The 21,749-nt window shown below is 38.9% G+C and overlaps 1 protein-coding gene across 1 annotated transcript in view; it reads right to left on the bottom strand.

Annotated features, from left to right (window-relative positions):
- Window positions 1–6,561: 6,561 nt before the first annotated feature.
- DCP1A (decapping mRNA 1A) overlaps window positions 6,562–21,749 on the bottom strand; it is a 49,207-nt gene continuing 34,019 nt past the window's right edge. The window contains exons 7-10 of the mRNA XM_084634451.1: window positions 19,022–19,780; window positions 16,697–16,762; window positions 13,672–13,890; window positions 6,562–10,561 (exon numbers count right to left, since the gene is read on the bottom strand). Of these exons, the coding sequence (XP_084490577.1) occupies window positions 10,484–10,561; window positions 13,672–13,890; window positions 16,697–16,762; window positions 19,022–19,780 (1,122 nt within the window). The 3' untranslated portion in view covers window positions 6,562–10,483. The remainder of the gene's footprint in view (window positions 10,562–13,671; window positions 13,891–16,696; window positions 16,763–19,021; window positions 19,781–21,749) is intronic.

The following is a 21,749-nucleotide window of genomic DNA, read 5'->3' as shown; positions in this document are numbered from 1 at the left end:
GCGTTGTTCTAAGTCAGCCATAAAAATGTTGGCATACTGTAGGGCCATGCGGGTACCCATAGCAGTGCCGCTGATTTGAAGGTATACATTGTCCCCAAATGTGAAATAGTTATGGGTGAGGACAAAGCCACAAAGTTCAGCCACCAGGTTTGCCGTGACATTATCGGGGATACTGTTCCTGATGGCCTGTAGTCCATCTTTGTGTGGAATGTTGGTGTAGAGGGCTTCTGTATCCATAGTGGCAAGGATGGTGTTTTCAGGAAGATCACCGATGGATTGTAGTTTCTTCAGGAAGTCAGTGGTGTCTCGAAGATAGCTGGGAGTGCTGGTAGCGTAGGGCCTGAGGAGGGAGTCTACATAGCCAGACAATCTGCTGTCAGGGTGCCAATGCCTGAGATGATGGGGCGTCCAGGATTTCCAGGTTTATGGATCTTGGGTAGCAGATAGAATACCCCTGGTGGGGGTTCTAGGGGTGTGTCTGTGCGGATTTGTTCTTGTGCTTTTTTTCAGGGAGTTTCTTGAGCAAATGCTGTAGTTTCTTTTGGTAACCCTCAGTGAGATCAGAGGGTAACGGCTTGTAGAAAGTGGTGTTGGAGAGCTGCCTAGCAGCTTCTTGTTCAAATGCCAACCTATTCATGAGGACGACAGCACCTCCTTTAAGAGGTTTCAGAGTGGTAGCGGTGTTAGTCTGTATCAGCAAAAAAACCCAAAACCGAGTACTAAATTTGTTAGTCTCTAGGGTGCCACAAGTACTCCTCGTTTTTTTTTACACTTTTAAAAGTAACTTCATTACATCTACAGAGTAGCTGTCTGACATTTGAATCATGATAAGTAAACAAACTAGTTTCCCCCCCTCCATTCAACAGACTAGGAATTTGCTTTGTCATTATAGGTTGGCATATCTGATCAGGACTCACTGTTTAAAGGAACAACTACATTCAAATGACTGAACTTCTTCGTTAAAGATCTTATTACCAAAAATGGAATAACTTACTTTGTGTAAATAAGAAGACATTTATATTATTTTAACAACCAACTGTTTCGTGTTTACAGTATAACTAGAAAGGAGAAGGGGAACAGGAGAGGCATCTAGAACAGTCAAATTAAGACTTTTTTGTTCAATGTTTGTACAGTACCTAGCACAGTGATGTCCTGGTTTATGAATGGTGCTCATAGGCAACTCCTGCTATACTACTAATAAATAATAAAAACAGACTTCCCATTTACATTATGTCATACTCTAAAACTACAGTGGGAGAAATCCAGGCCCCATTGAAATAAATGGGGGTTTGGCATTGACTTCAGTGGGGCCAAGATTTCATGCATTGTGTTTTTCTGGAAAAGGGATTTCAGTTTCTTTCCTACAACATAACAGATTTTGGGATTATTATTCCGTTTGGAAAGAGCAGCAGGAGAGGCCGCCTTTTGGGAGTAGGACTGGCTAGGGCCCAAATTCTTGCCCCAATTATGCAAGCTGTTGTGCACTGCCAAACCACTGCACCGGTGCAAAGATCCATTGATTTTAGCCTTGGATGGAACAGCCTGCAAAAATAGGGCCTAAGCAGTTTAATAAGTATTGCAGGGGTCGGCAACCTTTCAGAAGTGGTGTGCTGAGTCTTCATGTATTCACTCTAATTTAAGGTTTTGCCTGCCAGTAATACATGTTAACATTTTTAAGACGGTCTCTTTCTATGTCTATAATATAATAACTAAACTATTGCATGTAAAATAAATAAGCTTTTAAAAAATGTTTAAGAAGCTTCATTTAAAATTAAATTAAAATGCAGAGCCCCCCGGACCGGTGGCCAGGACCCGGGCAGCGTGAGTGCCACTGAAAATCAGCTCGCATGCCGCCTTTGGCGCACGTGCCATAGGCTGCCTAACCCTGATGTATTGTTTAGCTAAGCAACAAATAAAGGGGTAATTGGGGCAAAACTATCTCCAAATATTGAACAGCATCGACATCAATGATGGAGGAAAAAAATTAGAGGCAAGGGAACACTGTAATGAGAGAAAGATGTGGAAAGGAAAGTTTTTCTAACACCCCAAACTTTCCTTACAGTGAAATCTATCAGATTGGAGATTAGTCTCCCCAGAGGAGGAGTAGAAGCCTTGTTGCTTGGCATTTTAGAAGGAAACTGGACAATACACTAGAAAAATATACTGTGGATCACAATCCCACATTGGCAAGGGGATGGAATAGAAAGTCTTGTAGGCCTTCCTCCACCCTTCTCCGATTTCTACAAAGTGGGGCAGGATGTGAGACTATATGCTCTCTAGAGTAAGAGCACATAAGGACTCTGCTAGCATCACACTAGATCTTCTCTCTCGTGGTTACGCTGAGTCTCTTGATTTATGTAAGCAATAAACACCAGCTGTACATTCACATCGCATACCTGCATGTTTTAAGTGAGGCCCAAGGACAAGTGCCTTCAGTCAACCTGAAAAGGAAGCATATTCCTTATGCCCTTGAGATTAGGCTTCCTGCAATGCATTTTATAAAATTGTACTACTTGCATTTTAAATAGGAAAAAAACCCTCCAGATTTATTCATGAAAAATGAGAGACTGAGCCAATTCACTGGGAACAACTTCTTTCTTAGCAAGAGCTACAGATTTTGGGCTCTAATGTAAGAGCCATCAGCAAAGAAATAGGACTTGGATATGCCATTAGTCTGGCAACTCCATTATCCTGCTTCAGGATATCTGAAGGCTAAAAAAAAAAAATAATAATAATCCATAATGGACCTGGCAAATAGTTGTGCACTATCACAGCACAGACTGGGGAAGGGAGGTCATGCCCAACTCAGGTTGGTTATCAGTGTATGGATTGAAATATTCTGGATTCCTAGAAGTGAACCTCATTTCATCCTCAGCCACTAAGCCCTGGTAAATCATCCAAAGGAGGCATGCAGCAGCCCAGGAATTAAATGGTAACTCACAGCAAAGCAAGTGATTTCTTCTGTGTTCCATGTAACATCTCTGTGTGTCTCATTTATCCCTGATCACCTCACTGCTAGTCACCTCTCTCCACATTTGCCCTCTACATTTTGCTTCAACTCTTTTCTGTTGACAGGTTTCAGAGTGGTAGCCATGTTAGCCTGAATCAGCAAAAACAACGTATTTTCCACTCCATGCATCTGATGAAGTGGGTTCTAGCCCACAAAAGCTTATGGCCAAATAAATGTTAGTCTCTAAGGTGCCACAAGGACGCATCGTTGTCTTTTCTGTTGTTTACCCGCACTTCTATTTCCTGTTTGCTCTCCTTTTATTCTACCTCACTCCTAAAGTTCTTCTTTAAAATGTGCTAATGATGGACAGAAGAGCCTCCTCTCTTTCTCAGTGCTTAACTGGCCCTTCCAGGAGTCCTGCACACAGAAGGAAAGCACAAAAAATTGGAAGACATGTACAAACATTTTACAAACAAATGTATTAGTGCACTAATTCACAGTGATTGAGCTTTTGACACAATGGTCAATAGCCCGATTTAGATAATATAAAGGTATAAAACTAGAGTAACAGATCAGAATATGACCGCTCATATCAATTCTATACTTTAGTGAAAATTCACATCTGTGGGGAGACCTTCAAACAAACATATATATAGACACACACACACATTTAATGTTTATCTGCCAGATAAAATAAATCCTTAATAGAAATTAACTTTGATAGGGTAAGATTGTTTAATGTAGCTAGTTACATTAGCCTATCAGCCTTCTCCTAGAGATGGACAAACAGCTTGTATTAACTAGTTTTAATCTTTGCCCATCCCACAAATCTTTGATAAGGGGTTTGAAGGTTCAATTGAGCAAAGAAAAATGGACTCAAAATTTCCCAGTTTCAGTCTGGATGGAAGTAGAGAGCGCACATAGGAGTGCTATTCTCATGAGATTTCCAAGTTGGCCTAGATTAGTAACCTGTCAGGTCAGAGAAATGATAGTAATAAATTAATAACAATACTTACACCTTAAGAAAGACAAGAGAGTTCATCTCTGTGGAACAGTTTAGGTTGCTCATCTTTACAGGAAAACAGCAGAGTAGCATAAATGTGATTCTAATCTTGATGTCTACTTACAAAGACGAGAAAGCTACTTAAAAAAAAAACATTTACCTGAAATATAACAACATATTTAAAGCAACAAGGAAGAAGCAACCATCTTCACTCTTGGAAAGTAGAATTTCATGAAACAGAATGAAGACAGACAAATCAAGTTCCACTAGCAAGTGTTGAAAACAGTTTAAAAGTTATTTTAGGGTGTATTTTGTAATGTTTGGGTTAATTTAAGAACTGCTTAAATGCATTAATAAACTTTTTAAAATAAAAACACACAATTCATTTTCAACTTTTAAATGAAAGGGAGAAAAATCCACCTCAGTTTCATGAAACGACATTTTTAACTGGGAGAAAGGATGGTAGCAGTTTTCCTATCCTCTGATCCAGTAATAGGATATTGGTCGGCCCATGGCAATCCAGTCATTTTGTATGGCGTGAGGCACAACTGAGCTTTAATAAGTATATTGTTGCACAATGGATCACATCCAAAGTGGTGTAAATGAGCATGGCTTTGCTGAAGTCAGTAAAGATGTTCCTATTTACACAAGCTGAGGATCTGTCAAAATGTTTTCTTTAGCATGTGCTGTTATTTGTATGTGCCACAGCGTATATGTATTTCATCCTCTAACTCCATAAGAATTTACCCAAAAACTCAATTGGAAGAGTCAGATTTCAGTGGGTGAATTTTCTATGCCCTAATTCTATTTCATGAAACTCTGCCTCCTGCTGGGAAGTACAATGCAGCATCACTAAGAGGTCAGACATCAGAGTCACATAGTCCAGTTCACTGGAGGGAGGTATAAAAACAGTGACAGGTATTTCAAAACACACTGGGAAATTCATTTTCATATATTTAGTTTTGGTAAATATTTCATTCTCTAAGAGGCATTGGAGAAAAGTATAGTTTTCCTTTCAGCTACTTTGATAGCCTGGAAAGGAGCCAGCTAGCCCCAGCATTTGAAACATTACCAATGCAGATGAGGATACACTGCATTGCTGGACAGTACCTGCTGAAGGAAGACCAGAAAGCAGAGCCCCAAATTCCCAGCCTCCCACCTGTTTCTTCATGATTAATACTGTAACCACCTTTCTTTTATAAAATTTGATTTTTGACACATGCTTCCACCCAAACTCAGAAGATACTCTTGTCCATTGCAGAGTCCAAACTGACATGTGAGATGGGAGCCCAGAGAAAAAAGGTTTGGCCCAAATTTGAGAGGAATTTTATTTACGCAGTGGATGATGTAGTTTAGATACAGGAAAATATAATTCTTCACTGAATCTCTATAAAGAGACAGTGCCCACAGTACTCAATCCTCCTCTGTGTTGACCGTTGTACGCAACAAATTCGACAAGGCAAGCAAAGCCACAATTCAGGCCATTATGGCTGTTATTTTGTTTTCATGACTATTCCATAAAAGTGATCACTCTCCTACTGGAAGGCTGCCATGCAAGGCAATTAGAGAGGACCTGCTTGCATATATAGTACAGTTCCCAGCCCACTAATAGCTACAAAGATAGCACCATCCTGTTTTAACATCCAGGTCTGCCTCTTCACTGTGTAAGTTACATCCTCTTAGACATTTAGACTTGCTAATTTGTTGGGAGACTGGGTGTAAGTAGAGTCAAGAAAGACTGAATTTATGGGAGTTTAATGCAAGGGCATCTAGCTTACTCCATCTGACATACAACTTCTGAATTTGTCCCCTTGTCTGTCTCAATTTCCCTATCTGATTTATCTTACAACAATTAAATAATGTTTGTAAGGAATATGTGAAGAATTTTATAATATTATTTATATTCTATTTCAGCTGAAAATAAGTTTCAAAGTCAAGATCGCAAACAAACAAAGGAGAACCCAGAAAAAAACATCTTCATAAAAGGGAAAAAAGTTAGTGTTATAGTGAAATTGTGCTACAAGACTTTGTTGCAAATAAATTAAGATTACCAAAACCATAATACTCACCAGTGGTTTGGGCAGCAAAAACAACAATAGCTCAGTATTACCATCATCAATTCGTATAGAGTGACAGTTGCTGAATTAATCCAGACCACCACCAAGTCTAAATCTAAACAGTTTCAGATTAATATTTGGTTTATCAAGTGTCACACATTTGCTAGAATGGAAGAGAAGGGTACTACAAAAATTAAATATTAGGATGAAAGCCAATGGAAGCGACTGCAGTAGTATTAGCAACGCACATCTTACAGATTTACTTCTTAGAAGAAGGATGACGATTGATTGGTTTGCCAAATTCAAAATCTAAAATTTAAGGTACCAGGATGGATGACCCCAATGAACCTTTTGAGTTTACACTCATAGCTAGTTTCTATCTCTGCAAGTGAAATAAAACACTGGAAGATTGTAAGACGTGCTGAAATATTTGTTTTTGAAATTTTATTACAAAAATATATTTGCAAACATACAAAATTTTGGATGAAAAATGCTAATTCTTAAACATTTATGCAATAACTTAATATTTGCAAACATACATAGATGGTATAAAGAAGTCCATACCATAATGTTAGTGATGCAGTATCTACATTTACTGACTTGAAAAAAACCTGTTTGCATACCATGTTTCCAGAAATCATTACTAAAAATCCCAGTGTCTTGAGCATCTTCATACTGTAAGAACATGCAAGTAAATAACAACTGGTGCAGCCAAAAAAAAGTGGTAAAAAAATGACAGTTAAAAATGCATACTTTACATTTTAAACCCTCCCCCCCACCAATGTGCCCATACACAGAATAGATAAAAATAAATAGACCATCAGGGAAAGATATTGCAATTTTTTCCAATTTAAAGTGGAAGGAAGATATTGCATCTTAACATTTTCACAACAATGTCAGGCTAAACTGAGGTGAAATATATTGCACACATTCCTCCTGTAAAGATATGCTGTAAGCAAGAAGCAATTCAAATAGTTGAAAAAAGTGTCTGATTTCTCACATACTTTTAAAGATAACTTTCCAAAGTAATCACTCTCTTTTAAAAGTTTCCCAGTAATTGCATACTTGACTAGATGGGGCATTATAGGTTCAAGGAATGTACCAAAAATGAAGCAAAACAAAAATGTAGGCAAAATGAAACATGTCCAGCAGCAAATGTTCAAACATGTTGAATATCAATACCTGGCAAGTCAAACATCTGTTATATGAAACTAAAATTAATAATCACTCTTGCAGTTTCACACTTTGCCTCAATTCTTTTGCAAATATTTTCTTCTTTTACAAGATATACGTCTTCCAAATTAATAGCCGTTCAGCACCTTTCATACAACTTTGCGATATTAACAGCTACAAAACTGAGAAACAATTTTAATTTTGTGAATAATAATAATAATAAAGCTGTAAATCTTAAAACCATCTTTGATTAGAAGGTTATAATTTTTAAAGTGACTTAACATTGACCACAGAAAACACGTGCTTAGACAATTAATTAATTTTGGGAATATAGTCTAAACTAATTGTTTTCACTCTCAGAACTAATGGGTACAATCACATTAAGTAGTAGTTTTACCAAAACAAAAAGCCACTTTAAATGATCATGTTAAGTTGCTGTGATGACCCATGGTAACGAGCTATGCATTAACTATCAGTACATGCAGCTAACATGAATCAAGCAATGAAACGAACTTGACCAGTTTAGAATACAAAAGTTCAAAATAACCAGAATGAAGCTGTCAAACAACTTCCACATTATAAAACATCTCCAGTTTTATGTTGCAGCAGAGCTTGTTTTACAATGCAGTTCTTCATTAAAGAGGTTTATCTGTTAAATTTTGTCATATTACAAAAAGCACTGTCATGGCACTCTGCATCTGCAGGATACTCCTGTTCTCCCAGTGTGCGTCTGTTTATACATACAGCAGGTGGAGTAAATGTGAGTAAGAATTCAATGTGAACAGAAATCAGTTGTACTCATTAGAAAGCTTGCTTAGTCACGGTGATTTAAATTCATTCTGCAAGCTGGGAAGATGACACTTTTTCAGATTAGCAGAATATAAAAATTAAGAGAACTTGGATCTACCAACATCGTGTTGAGGTTCCTGGACAGTTATAACACAAGCACATTAAACAAAAATGTAAAATGTTGGGGTTTAAATCATAATCAAACTCTTGTAATGTTGTTGCTACTTAAAATAACATTCCCTTTATTATCAACTGTTCATGACTTAGACTTAAAATGAAAGTACAATCCATATGAGGGAAATCTTAGTGTCCCATAATTTATATAAATCTTTGGATATGACATTTTAAACATGAGTCTGTATTTAACCGAAAGTTAACAGAAGTGTTTGTAATTGGTATCATCTCAGTAGCTCCTTTTCTCATTTCTATACTTGGGAACTCCTCCTTCCATCCATCCATCCTCCTTTTCAAGCTAGTAGAAATGCTCATAAAAGTCAAGAAAATTACTGCTTCAGTCTTTGCTGAAGCCAGAGAAAGACACCTACTTGAGGGTCTTGGTTATTGTCCACTAGGACTATAGCCAAAAGCACCTCTCTCTAGTTTGGCATTTTTTCCTATTCTTTCTCCTCCAAAAAGGCCCTCACAAGTTTGATTTGGATCAGGTGTACGGGTTTAGATAAACTAATCAAATTTACATTGCTTTGTGCATGCACATGCTATTAGAATTCTAGTATGTGACTAGGTCGCCTTCTTCCTTACGAAGTCCAGAAAGTCTTTGTTGCTGAATTCAAATGCTACCATTAATGCTAATATATTTCTTGGTAAATACACATGATCACTAGTATGTTTCCCTGAATTCTGCATACTAACATAAAAATACTAAATATTTTTAATTAAAAACACTGAGTTCAAAGGCTGAAAAACTCTTCAGAAGGCAAATTTTGCTAAACAAAAATCTTTTCTATTCAAAAACAAAGTTCAAACTAAAACAATTATTAGACATGAAAAATGCAAACATACATTTTGTTATAACTAGAAGAAACCCACTGCTTTGTGATGGAGTCACAATTAAAGCTTATTTGATCATTTCCAATGAAGTGACCCTGAACCCTTGACTATGTCAACATTATTATAACTAATCCCTAGGATATTCTATTTTGTAGAGCCAAACAAACTCGTTTCTTCTTCATTGCAATAGTGCTTGGAAAAAATAAGCAAAGCATCCTAACTGGTTAAATTTACTACAAATTATCCATTAGCAAATATGCCAAGACCTCTCTACTCAAAAACCATTCCTTAAAATTAGTATTACTGGAATCAACTGAGAGCTACTTTAAAGTATTACTAAGTACCTTTTCATGCCATATAGAAATAAATATAAGTCACAGATAGACCAATAGCAGCATAGTAAAATATCATTAAGGATTCTTTTCTGACTTCAAATGGGGAGACATGAAGTCGTCGGATTCTTACACTGGTAAATACTGAAATGATAAACCATATGTAAGAAGCATTCACTTTTCAACTAAACACAACGCAGTACTACACAACGTGAAAAAAATTTTGGAGGCAAGGGGTCAGTTTGCAATTTTTCCGCATCTGTATAGTTTTCAACACTACAGTGCCAACACAAGTGAATAATGAAACTCAATTCTGGCATTGGCTCATCCTTAGCTGAACAGAAACAATGTATTTCAAATATTATATATAGTTCCAGGGAATAGGAAAATAATAGTCTTAGAGTGATGTTCTTCCCCAGATCTGATTTTAAAAATTTACAGAAATCAGGCTGTTACTTAAAGAGCACATGATTGCCCTAGCCTAGGATCGTGCACACTTTGGATTCAATCTTTTTAGAGAAACCAAGCATACTTCAATGGACACCAAAGATGCAAAGCCAAAAACTAACAGAACAGTTACAGGGTAAAGGCTGTTTGTTGCTCAGGAATGGGCAAAAGTATTTTTAACCCCTACCTCAAACATCTAGCTCTGAGGGCACCCAGCTCCAAGCCTGACTGCAGTATCTTTTACTATATGCACATCTGCCATCAACCAGTTTATTACGATAAATAAGCCTCCCCAGCCTCTACAAAGCCCTCAGAACTGGAAGTGGGTTTTACAACTGAGTTTTGTTCTGATCTGTGTAGTGTACTGTACACCTGATAGGTTAAAAACAGCACTGTTCCCCTTAACTCTTCAGTACTGAAGATAGCTAGAAAAAAAAGTCAGAGAAAACATTTGCACATTCACTTAATGCTAATGAAAGCTCATATGCAACTAAATTTTTCCTTAGAAACAAAGGTTTGCTGGTGATGATCACAGTGAAACCTAGATCACTTCTGAGAAGATTACTTTTTAGAAGCATTTTTAAGGAATAGTCTTTCCCAACAGGTTCAAAATTCAAGACACTGAAAACTAAATATTCTTTTTAAAAAAATATTACAGCTTTATAGATGAGGCATAATTGTTTCAGAAGCAGACATATTGTCAGTTGAACTGAATTAACTTCAATTATAGTTTGATGTCTGTATTCTTGGTCAGGACTTGCAAGTAGACTTCATGAACAGTACTGAGAAAACTGGAATCATTCTGCAGGAGGGGAAAAGAGCATATGCAGAACATTAACTGAAAACATACACTTAAGTGCTGATTTTTGCTACTTAATTGTGAATAAGTTAAGCCTCAAGATGGGGTGGGTGTCTCTTCACAGTGGGGAATACAGGGAGGACTGGCTGCACGAAGGCACTGCTGCACAGGCATCAGAGACTGGGGGAGCATGAGGCTGGGGGCCAGGACTGTAAGATCCGTGATTATACATTTCAAGCCAGAGGTGGGCAAACTACAGCCTGCGGGCCACATCCAGCCAGCGGGACCCTCCTGCCCGGCCCCTGAGCTTTTGGCCCTGGAGGCTAGCCCCCGGCCCCAGTTCTGGGCGGCTGGGCAGTGCAGTTGTCGAGCCGCGGCCTGACCCGGTGCTCTGGGCGGTGCGGCTGTAGCGCCGCCAGCCACCGGTGCTCCAGGCAGCGCGGTAAGGGGGCGGGGGGGTTGGATAGAGGGCAGGGGATTTCGGGGTGGTTGTCAGGGGGCAGGGGTGTGGATAGTGGCTGGGGCGGTCAGAAGGTGGGGAACAGGGGGGTTGGATGGGGCAGGGGTCCCAGGGTGGCAGTCAGTGGACAGGGGGTGGTGGATGGGGCAGGAGTCCTGGGGGAGCCATTAGGGCACGAGAAGCAGGGTAGAGGTGGGGTATTGGATAGAAGGTGGGGGCTGGGCCACTCCTGGCTGTTTGGGGAGACACAGCCTCCCCTAACCAGCCCTCAGGTTAGAAACCTGATGTGGCCCTCAGGCCAAAAAGTTTGCCCGCCCCTGTTTCAAGCAGTCCTAACATCCAGCACAAGTAACACTGCAGGACAACAGCCACCATTATTCCAGCCCCCGCAATGTGCTAGTAATTTTAAGTGGGTGGAAAAGAATGTGCACTGCAGTCCTGGCCCTGAGTTGGAAGGTACTGTCCCCCAGAACTCCTGCTCACTTCAACCACATCAAGTCCCATTACCCAAGAGTCACAGGGGTGCGGTGAATTTTGCTTTTTGTGCATTTCTGAACAGTACTGACTCCCAAATCCATCTCCAAGCAGTGCCACCAATTATATGAAAAGACTTTCTGCAATTACTTACACTTCTAATCTAAGACCAATTTGGAAACCAATGCACAGTGTATTCCTGGTCTAAAATCCTTGATCAGTATATTACCAGGAAACTCAGTATGCTAATTTATATGCAATATTTAAAGCTATTCTAGTTTTCTTGGGTTCTAACCATTCAAATGAGATATACTGGTAAACCCTACAACAGACACCTAATCAATCAGCATGAAGATGAATATTCTTCTCCTTCAGCATTATTTTCACTTCAGCCCCTTGTATTCTACTGCAGTCACTATTTATAGTAATCCCCCACTTCTGGGGAGGATAATTTTGATCAGCATTCAGGTTCCTGTCTAAATACGGCCTATACAGAGTGCACATAAAAAGTACTGCTCCCTTTGGAACTGGAACAGCACAAATAGTGTCCTCAAGATTGCACAGATTTCTGCCTGTAATCTGCCTCCGACAATAAATAAAAATAATAATAAAAGACTGGCTCAGTTTGCAGGTTTTTCCTGGGTCAGCAAGTGTTTTTTGTTACAGCTGCAGGTCCTGCAAAAAAAGGCAGGTCATGCAAAAGAACAAAAACAGCCACCAAACTGATCATATGACTTATTATGGGCCCCTTCCAGACCTACCAATTCTATCGCTAGGAGCTAGGTTTCTGTAGTCTTATTTTTAGAGCTGCATTTTGTGTGCAAGACCTGTCGAGATCAGTGTGGAAAGAGTAAGAGAGCCCTAATGTCGCACAAAGTTTTGTGACACTGATGGTAATTTTACAACAGAAAGAGGCTAAATAATCCTCTTGCTATATGGCTCTATAGGAGCAATAGCTCTGTTGTGATTTACTGAGGCCAGGTCTGCATTATATTGGTATAACTTCAACACCAAGGGGCAGGAAAAATCTACATCCCTGAACAATGTAGTTATACTGACCTTGCCCCCAGCATAGACAGTGCTACGTTGACGGGAAGACTTCTCCCGTCGACACAGCTACCACTTCTTGTGGAGATGGATTAACTATGCCGACAGGAGAAGCTCTCCTGTTGGCACAGTAGCGTCTTCACTGAAGTGCTACAGTGCTGCAATTGCATCAGTGCAGCTGGGCAGCTACAGCATTCTAAGTGTAGACCTGGCCTGAGGAACGTTGCAGTAGAAGTTACAAAACAGAATTGCAGCAGAAATATTAATTGAAGCATTAAAACACACTCATTAAAGCTTTCTAATTCATTAATCAGAATGCTTGCAGTTTCCATTTCAAGGTGAGTTCATGCCCCTAAAAAAGGAACAAAGAAAAAACTCATCTGTAACTGGAATACTTTGTTAAATAAAAATGTAATGGTCAAGTTACTTCCAGGTTGAGCTATTAATGAAATATATTTTGATTTTACATACACATATTTTTAACTTCTTGCGGGCAAAATCCTGCATCAAATCACCCCTTTCAGCATAAAAACCTACAGAATGGCATAGAAACTCTGCAACTTTTCTCTTAACCCACAAATTCTGCACATCCTGTGAGATTTGCAAGAGGCTAGATTTGCAATACTATAGAGAGGCCTCTGCACAAATCCCCGAGCTCCTTTCTGCACCATGCAGATCCATTGGAGCTGTGCTGCCAAAGACTGCAGGCATGAAGTCCACCCCTGGAATGCCCTTTAAGAGGGAGTTAAGCAGCAGGAGGGGCTCCACAGGAATGTTAAAACATCCTGAAGCTGCATTAACTTTTCTGCAGAGTTTCACAGAGATGTATGTGGATGGAGAAGGAAGAGGTCCAATGCATGTCCCTCGTGGCTTACCCTCAGCTGTTCCCCACCTCATCACTAAACCTGGATCCCAGAGAGGAAGTAAATTGTGCCATCCTGGGAAGGAAGACACCTTGAGTCAAGGGACCATCTCTACACATGGGACCTGTGTGGAATCATCAGGCTCTCAAAAGTGCTGAGCTCTTGTAACGTCTATTGAATCCAATGGGAGTTGCCAGTGCACGGAGTCTCATTACTTGCCTCTGTATTCAGAAAAAACCCAAAGTGGTTTAATCTGATACTGACAGTACCTTTATTAGATGTATTAAGGTTTCCTGGAGCTGAGACCTACTGAGAACAGTAGGAGGCATTGTCTGAATTTCTGTTGCTCCAAGTGTTAGAGGAGAAGAGGAACTGGCTTTATTCTCCATTTCAGTGGATTTTGTAGCTGACTGCTGGAAAACACTAGGAGACAAGAGGATTGAAGGAGTCACTGTAGTTGTGGCTGTAACAAACTGTGGAGGTGCGACCTGCAAAAGAAAGGAAAATAATTAAGCACCATGTACACTGTGGAGAGAAGTGCCTTTATAAGAACCTGGATGAATTAACCATTGTTGCGATATATGTTATCTAAATAGAAATTTAGAGACTGTTTTTATATCAAACTCTGATCAGACAAATACCTATTTGTAAAGACTAATACCTATATCTGTAGATTATGGAAGAGCCTTTACTGCCTTCATAGATAAGACTGCTGCATTTTACCATTTCAACCTATGAGAGGGATGAGAAAAGTGTCCGAAGTTTTCTCTTTACTCTTAGGATGCAGATTAAATGTTTGTTAAGGTCAAATAAATCAGTTAATTAGATTAAGAACTGGGAGGATTTAAAATGGCTCCATTTGAAATCTCACTGCTGGTGTCTGTCTATGCTGCGGATCTTTTGATCATAAATTATTTTTTTTAAACACTTGGCACTTTCGGTAGTTGTACACCTGAAAAAAAATCTCATGCAAAGACAAACTAACATAAATAGAACCATATACAACATGATTTCAAAGATGACAGGATGGAGAAAATAGATTCATCAACTACTGGGAAGCATTAGGAACCTCAGGAACCCTAGGGAATTTAGCAGCTCTTCAGGGCACTGCTCCTAGGCATGATCATTATCATACTGAGTTCCTTAAAATGTATACTTCTAACAAGCTGGCTTTTGTAGCATATAAAACACAAAATACCAGTATAGAACATTAAAGCTATACATGCATAAAAGGAAATGCATTGGAGCTTAATTAGTTGAGTCATATCTGTTTGCTTTACAAATATCAAACTTTTAGGAGCTGAACAAGATACAGATTTATCCTCTTTGTAGGCACAATTCTTCTCTGCAATCACTACCCTCTTGTGTTCTTAACTCCGTATAAAGTAAATCAGAGTAGCAAGAACTGAGGGTTTGTCTACACTTACAGCGCTGCAGCTGTGCCACTGTAGCACTTACTGAAGATGCTACTTATACTTACAGGAGAGCGTTTCCTGTTGACATAGTGCTGTCTACGCCAGGAGTTTGGTCAGTATGACTGCATACCTTCTCCTCAAGTTTGAGAGCCCCCAAAATGTCAGAAGGCTAGATCTGTGTGAGGAGGGTAGGGAAAGCTCACTCTCTCCAGTGATTAATCTGAAGACTCCCTGTCACCTCAGTTTTATATTGAATATACTGATCTACCTGCTTCTTTTGCTTAGGCTTTCTGGATGACCAAAATGTTTGGGATTCATTTTGGCAACATCAGCAGTTTTACCAAAGAAGGAAAGCAGAAATAAATGGCGAAACTCAAATAAGCTTTATACACAAACAAAAAGCTTCCCTTGGAAATTCAAAATCTTCCATTATAAAAAGAAATAGGGCAAAACTATTCACCCTGAATGTTTACATAGAGAGTCACATCAAAAAGGTTAAACCTTGCAAAATATATATATTAAATTCAACATAGTAGGGAAATACCACAGTAAGATTTAATTTAAAATCATCACAGCACATTTAAACTTGCACATTTAGTCAGTGGCACACCACCACAGCACACTAAATTGTCTTTTGAGTCCAAAAGTGATGCTTTTTTTTTTTTTTTTTTTTTTTAAAAACTGTGGGCACACTGCTTAACTGATCATTGACTACTGGCCAATTTACAGACTCCACTGAACTGTGAACAAAGTCATTTTGTTGCCCTCCCGATTAGAGATGAACATGCAACTAAAGCAGCTTTTATATAATGCAAGAGGAATTAGAATGGCATGATTTAGTAATAGTGTTTAAAAGCCTTACCATTCATGATTTTTGTAAAGCCACTAATCAGTTTAGATGCTGCAGGCCACCACTAAGGACTACATTTCACTGTGCATTTTATTTAGACATAAATAATTAAATAAAAATCATTGGAGGTCAAGTATATTTTAAAAGATATGATCTTGCTTTTAGGCTACTGCTAATTATTTTCTGACTAGATTCTAAAAGTTCCTTTTGATAATATATTGACCTGGATGTTCAAAGGTTATTCTTTTGTGGTTCTAACAATCTGAAAACTGAATCTATAAAAACAGCAAGTGGTGATTACAATGATTACTGCTACCAACTGGCAACAAAACTGTGCTCACAACTAGTTTGTGCTAGAGCACAATATTTTTTGGGACACCGTCCTTCCCTTTTCCTCACACCTATTTGTCCCATCTACCTGTTATGTCTGCCTTGTCTTTCAGGCTGTACGCTTTTTGGGGGTAGGGACTATCATTTACCATGTTTGAACAGTGCCCAGCATCCAGAATAGATTGAGGCCCTTAGGTATTACCCCAACATAAACATTAAGTAAAAATAATGATGGAAATATGGAGTTCTCTAGTTACTGCTTCTCAGTTACCACCATCTACAAATGAAAATGCATTTAAAAACTGCTACTGGTTCAAACAGCACCTAGGATTGGAGAGTCAAGATATATTCTTTCTAGTTCCTGCAACAACACCAGCAATAAAAGATGCTGCAGTCTGCTGCTATTCCTATTCATATTTCACAAAGCAGAAGAGACTAGTTCACTTTCCCATATCACTGCACAGCTAACATGCAGGGAAGAGATCCCCTACTAAAGAGGGGCCATTTTTAGTATATAGTCTCTCTTCTAACCAGAATAGCATTTTTCAAACTTTCAGAGGTGGAAACAGGACTAATGGGCATGTTAATGACTACAGTCTTGTACTTTAGTCTTCAAGATACATGAAATTATTTGCTGTAAAATAGAAAACTTTGACATCAGAAATATTTAATTTGCTGGAGAAAAGTTTATATGCTTACTTGGCTGGCTTTTGGCAAAGCCTTGGGTTGTGAAAATACATCTGGCTCCTTGTTTTGCTGTATGGTCTGCAATTAAAAAAAAAAAAAAGTGTGGTACACGTTATTGTCAGCGTCTGAATTTCTAGTAGTGTTATCTTCTGTTTTTCCTCCAACTAAATTATATATTTTCTTGGATATTACAAGTCAAGGTCTACAATAAGACAGACATGATATCCAATTCTATGCAGTTTTTTATATTTATATATTTCATAAATGGAGCAAAATAATAGATGAAAACATGTAAAGGCAAGTTGAAAAGATTACAAGATTGAAGTTTACATTTGAAGACTGCAGAATCAGCAATCCTTCAACCATAGTTAAAGAATTCCAAGGACAGGGACTATAGAAGTTAAAGAAGAGAAAAAAAAAGAAAAAGAAAAAGAAAAAGAAAAAAGAACTTAAATCTCAGAACCCAGATTTTAAGGTACACTGGAAAATGATGGCAAACCAATCTCAATGAAATGAAGTGCTCAATAAATTTTAGTAGACAAGATAATCAAGTTCACAAAAAAATTCTATTCTATGTTTTGCTAAAAGCAGATGTAAAAATCTCAATATAGAATTGAAATCTGAGAATACTGGAGCTTGCTAGAATTTCAGAAAAAGTATTTTAAATCAGATCTCTGTTTTAGTGATCTGTCTTCCTCACATTTACCACTTGCCTAATTTTTGTGTCATCTACAAACTTTATCAGTGAAGATTTTAGGTTTTCTTCCAGTTCACGAATAAAAATGTTAAAAAGCGCATCCATTAGTTCTTGGTCCTACAGGACCCCACTAGAAACACATTTGCGTGATAATGATTCCCCGTTTACAGTCACATCTTGATGAAGTGCATCAGTAAAGTAAAACCAAGAGAACACCATAAATGTTTTGTAAATATATCTGCTTAATCTACATAAATGCTAAAAACACAAGACTAAAATTCTGGATGACTCCATAAGTAGGTACAAGAGAAAATCCATCTGTTTAGAAGGAAGATCAACTATACCTTGTTCAGTTTAATTCACACGACCATATCAGTAGCTAACAGCATGCAATAGCACTCACAAGTGGAAAAAATGGTGAGTTTGCACCAAACTAAAAGAAAACCAAACCAAACCACAGCTACACACAACAGCATTGCACATCCAAGCTGTCTCTCAAAACCTTTTGTGCTTATATTTATATCTGGGTATCAGCCTCCATACACGGAAAAGGCTCACTACTCTTAATTGGGTCTCAGAAAAAAAGTTTAGCAATAAAATTCTGGAAATAAGGCTAAGAGGAAACATCAGTGACCTCAAGGTCGTTTACATAAGATGTAGATAAAAAATGATTGCCCATTCAACTGGACAACCAATAGCCTCTCAGCGGTATTACCATAGATTCACAAACAAGGAATTACATCCAAAACAGGAATGGTGAAGCACTTCGAAGGAATGACAAAAGGGGAAACTGAAGACAGGACAATCATATTAAGTTCTATACCTTCATAAACCCTTGACTGGAACTTGTTATTGACTTCTGCAGCACTACTACAGAACTATCTAGGAAGGAAATCTGTGACAACACACCTTTTATTCCACATATCAGGAATGCACACCATCAACATTCAGTAGCATTTTCGCAATTATAGACACTGGTGGACTAATTGCAGCGTACTTGTCCATGGTGATAGCAGCCTGATTAACTGTTCTTCTACAAACAGCTCTATCATTTATGATAGCTGAAAATTATAGGGGGAGAATAGCGCCTATTGGCAGAATTTAACTGTCAAATGTACTCTGCCTGTCAACTCTCACCTACAAATAGTTGAAATCCAGTGCAACTTTTTGGCCATTTAGCAAGCCACTAATATATCCACATATCCTGAGAAGTGCGATGGAGAATTAAGAATCTCCCTCAACACAGAAGAGAATTCTGCAGAAGGAATACTTTCAAATTCAGTTGGAAACTTTACAAATGGTATGTGATTAAAAACAAAACTAGAATATTTCAGAAGTCCATGCCACGTCAAAGTTATAAATTCTATTGGCATGACAGAGAGCTACACTGACATGGCTCTGAGAAAGCTGCCACCTAAGTCAGTTAGAAAAATTTCAAATTATTAACCAACATTTTAATGAGAAAGCAGAAGAGAGCAGATTTCTCATCTAGAAGTATTGTAACAAATCATCTAATGCTTACAATAAAACCCTTAGAGTTAAAAGCTAATTTCTAAGGAAGTTCAAATTTAAAGGACAAAGCATTTGTTGCCTGGCAATATTTTAAAAGAAATACAAACATATATAAAACCATAGAATACCTGAAGTGGTGTGATTATTTTGCTACTCAGTGATGCTGGTTTGGTGTGGGATTCTTTGAAGCTTTCTGGTGTTGCAAGCTGGCTAACTGTGGATGAAATGCTAGGTGCCATGGTAGTTTTACTAAGAGACTGTTGTATTTGGTCCTGCTGTGGGGTCAACCTGAGTTTCTGGAGAAGGTCAACATTTGGAAGGTGTGTATTTGAAGCATTTCCTGTATTAGTTGCTGCCAAAGGTGCTATGAACTGGTTTTGGCCAGCAATTAGGTTTTGTGGCGTGTGATTCACATCAGATGGTGTCTGATTCATAAGTGGGGACATCTGTTTAGCAGCTTGATGCATAACTTGCATTATATTACTGTTTGAGTTTAGGTTGGGAAGTATCTGAGCAGAAGAAGCTTCTGTTGTTGAGGCTGAATTAAGAATAGGGCTTAACTGAACTGTATAGTTTGAAACATTCTTTACGTCAGGCTGCAAAACTGAAGCTGGAGCAATCAGCATGGGTGTTACACGCTCTTGCTGATTCAAAGTACTGCCATTGTTTTTGACACTTGTACTCTCTGGTTTCCGCAATGGTTGGTGTGTCACTGCTGATTGCTCAAGTGAAAAAGGTAAGAATAAGTTGTGCTCTCTGCCTGTAGTGTCAGCTTGCAACTTCTCCATTCTGTCTGGATTGGGATATGAAACTGTTGGTTGTTCCCTTGGCAAGGAGGTTCCAAATAATTCTTCCACTGTCAGATGTTTGTGCGTTGACTGGAATGGCTAGAAAAAGGGAGAAAAGAAAGTGTTCAGAGAACTGGTGAAAAAATAAAATACATCCCCTGTCCCCCACACAGAAGCTGTTACAGCATTCAGAACAACACAGTTGGGAAGAATACTTTCTGAAACAGAAAGTCAAGGTGAGCGAGGTAACATCTTTTATTGGACTAACTTATGTTGGTGAGAGACACAAGCTTTTGAGCTTACACAGAAAGCAGTAGTTTACTATGTGTGCAAGAATTTCAGAGCTTGCTATCTCACCCACCTGAATATACCAACTGTAAATTAATCACAAAGCCATTATATGGATCCAGGTTGTAGGTACTGTTGTACTGCCACAGAGCTAATAACTCAGTGACTCCCTTAGGCTATACACTACAGCATAAACTCAACAAAAAGACAATCACTCTATCGACATACAATGTGTTAATCAGTTGACAGCATCATAGCTGCCTTGAATGGCAGAGTATTCAAGATCTGTCAGATACTGCATACTTAGACTTGCATGCCAAAACAGGTGGTAAATGGAATATAAAAATCAGTGCACAACAACATGGCTCATAATCAGTCTTTTTGGGTATAATAATTTATACCAGATATTCAATTAGTTGAATGACACCAACTTTCACCACATGATCTTGAAGCATTTTAAGTAGGTGGCAGTATAAGAACAAAGGTAGTTTCAGGAACCCATGATCCATGTAAGGAAAGAAGAACAGGAGTGAGAGGTGCAAGCTCTGGGAGGCAGTTTGAGTGTAGGAGGGGGCTCTGGGCTGGGACACGGGTTTGGGGTCTGTAAGGGGGTGTGAGGTCTGGGAGGGAGCTCTGGGCTGGGGTGCAGAAGAGAGTGTGTGGTGCAGGCTCCGGCTGGTAAGCGCTTACCACAGGCGGCTCCCGGCTGGCGGAATAGCAGGGCTCAGGCAAGCTACCTGCCTGCTATGGCCCCATACTGCTCCCGGAAATCTCTGCATGCAGCCCCTGTGGGTGGGAGCAGCAGGTCTCCGTGCACTGCTCGCGCCTGCAAGTGGGAACCAGCCAACGGGGACAGTGCTGGGGGAGGGGGCAGTGTGCGGAGCCGCCTCACCTCTCCCCTACTTCCCAGGGCCACAGAGATGTGCCAGCAGCTAGCCTCTGAGCCCCAATGTGCTGCCAGACTTTTAGCAGCCTGGAGATCACGATCGACTGGCCGAGACTCCAGGATTGGCCAGTCGATCACGATTGATGGGTTGGTGACCACTCATCTACTTTCACATGACATTACCTGCAGCAACAAAATTGACAGTGTAACAACTTAAAAGGTTTCTGTATTAAATAAACAAACCTTTTTTGGTAAACAAAAAAAGATATGAATGGCCTAAATATGCAAGCTGTATCCATTCCAAAGGGACCTTCTGTGTGTACATTTAATAAGTTTTCCTATCTCTTTTATTATTTTTAAATAAAACAAGCCAATTATACAAACTAAAAACACACCACCATTAGTGTTAGCATTACATATTACTTTGATCACTTATAATTGTGCAATGCACTTTGGAGGAAACAGACTGCATTGGTTCAGATGAGTTTCACGATTGAAATTTCAGACACCACAAAAAGTGAAGGTCATCAATAAATAAATGGATTAAAAGGTGGGAGGGGAAGATGGAGGAAGCAGAAGGGTTACAACAATAAGATTAAGCAGTTAGACAGTAAGGCATATACACATCTTGATGGTTCTGTTATATTAGATTTTTAATTTTTTTTTAAAAACCTTTCTTGTAGGCAACATGACAGATATTGTGACAAGTGAACTCCAGGAATTTCCAAGTATAGCCTGATACTTAAACCAGATTTTTTTTTTTTAAATGTACCTCTGAGTTATGACCTGAGTGCTATTAACTTCAGTTTTTTTCCTATATAAAAGAATGTTCACTGAAGAACAAAATACTCTGAAGGTAATTAAATATCTTATACAAAATTAATGTGACAAGCA

The sequence above is a fragment of the Lepidochelys olivacea genome (genome assembly GCF_965140295.1).
Source record: "Lepidochelys olivacea isolate rLepOli2 genome assembly, chromosome: 7".
Lineage (NCBI taxonomy): Eukaryota > Metazoa > Chordata > Testudines > Cheloniidae > Lepidochelys > Lepidochelys olivacea.
Note: the sequence above shows the minus strand (reverse complement) of the source record. Positions and strands in the feature narration are given on the sequence as shown.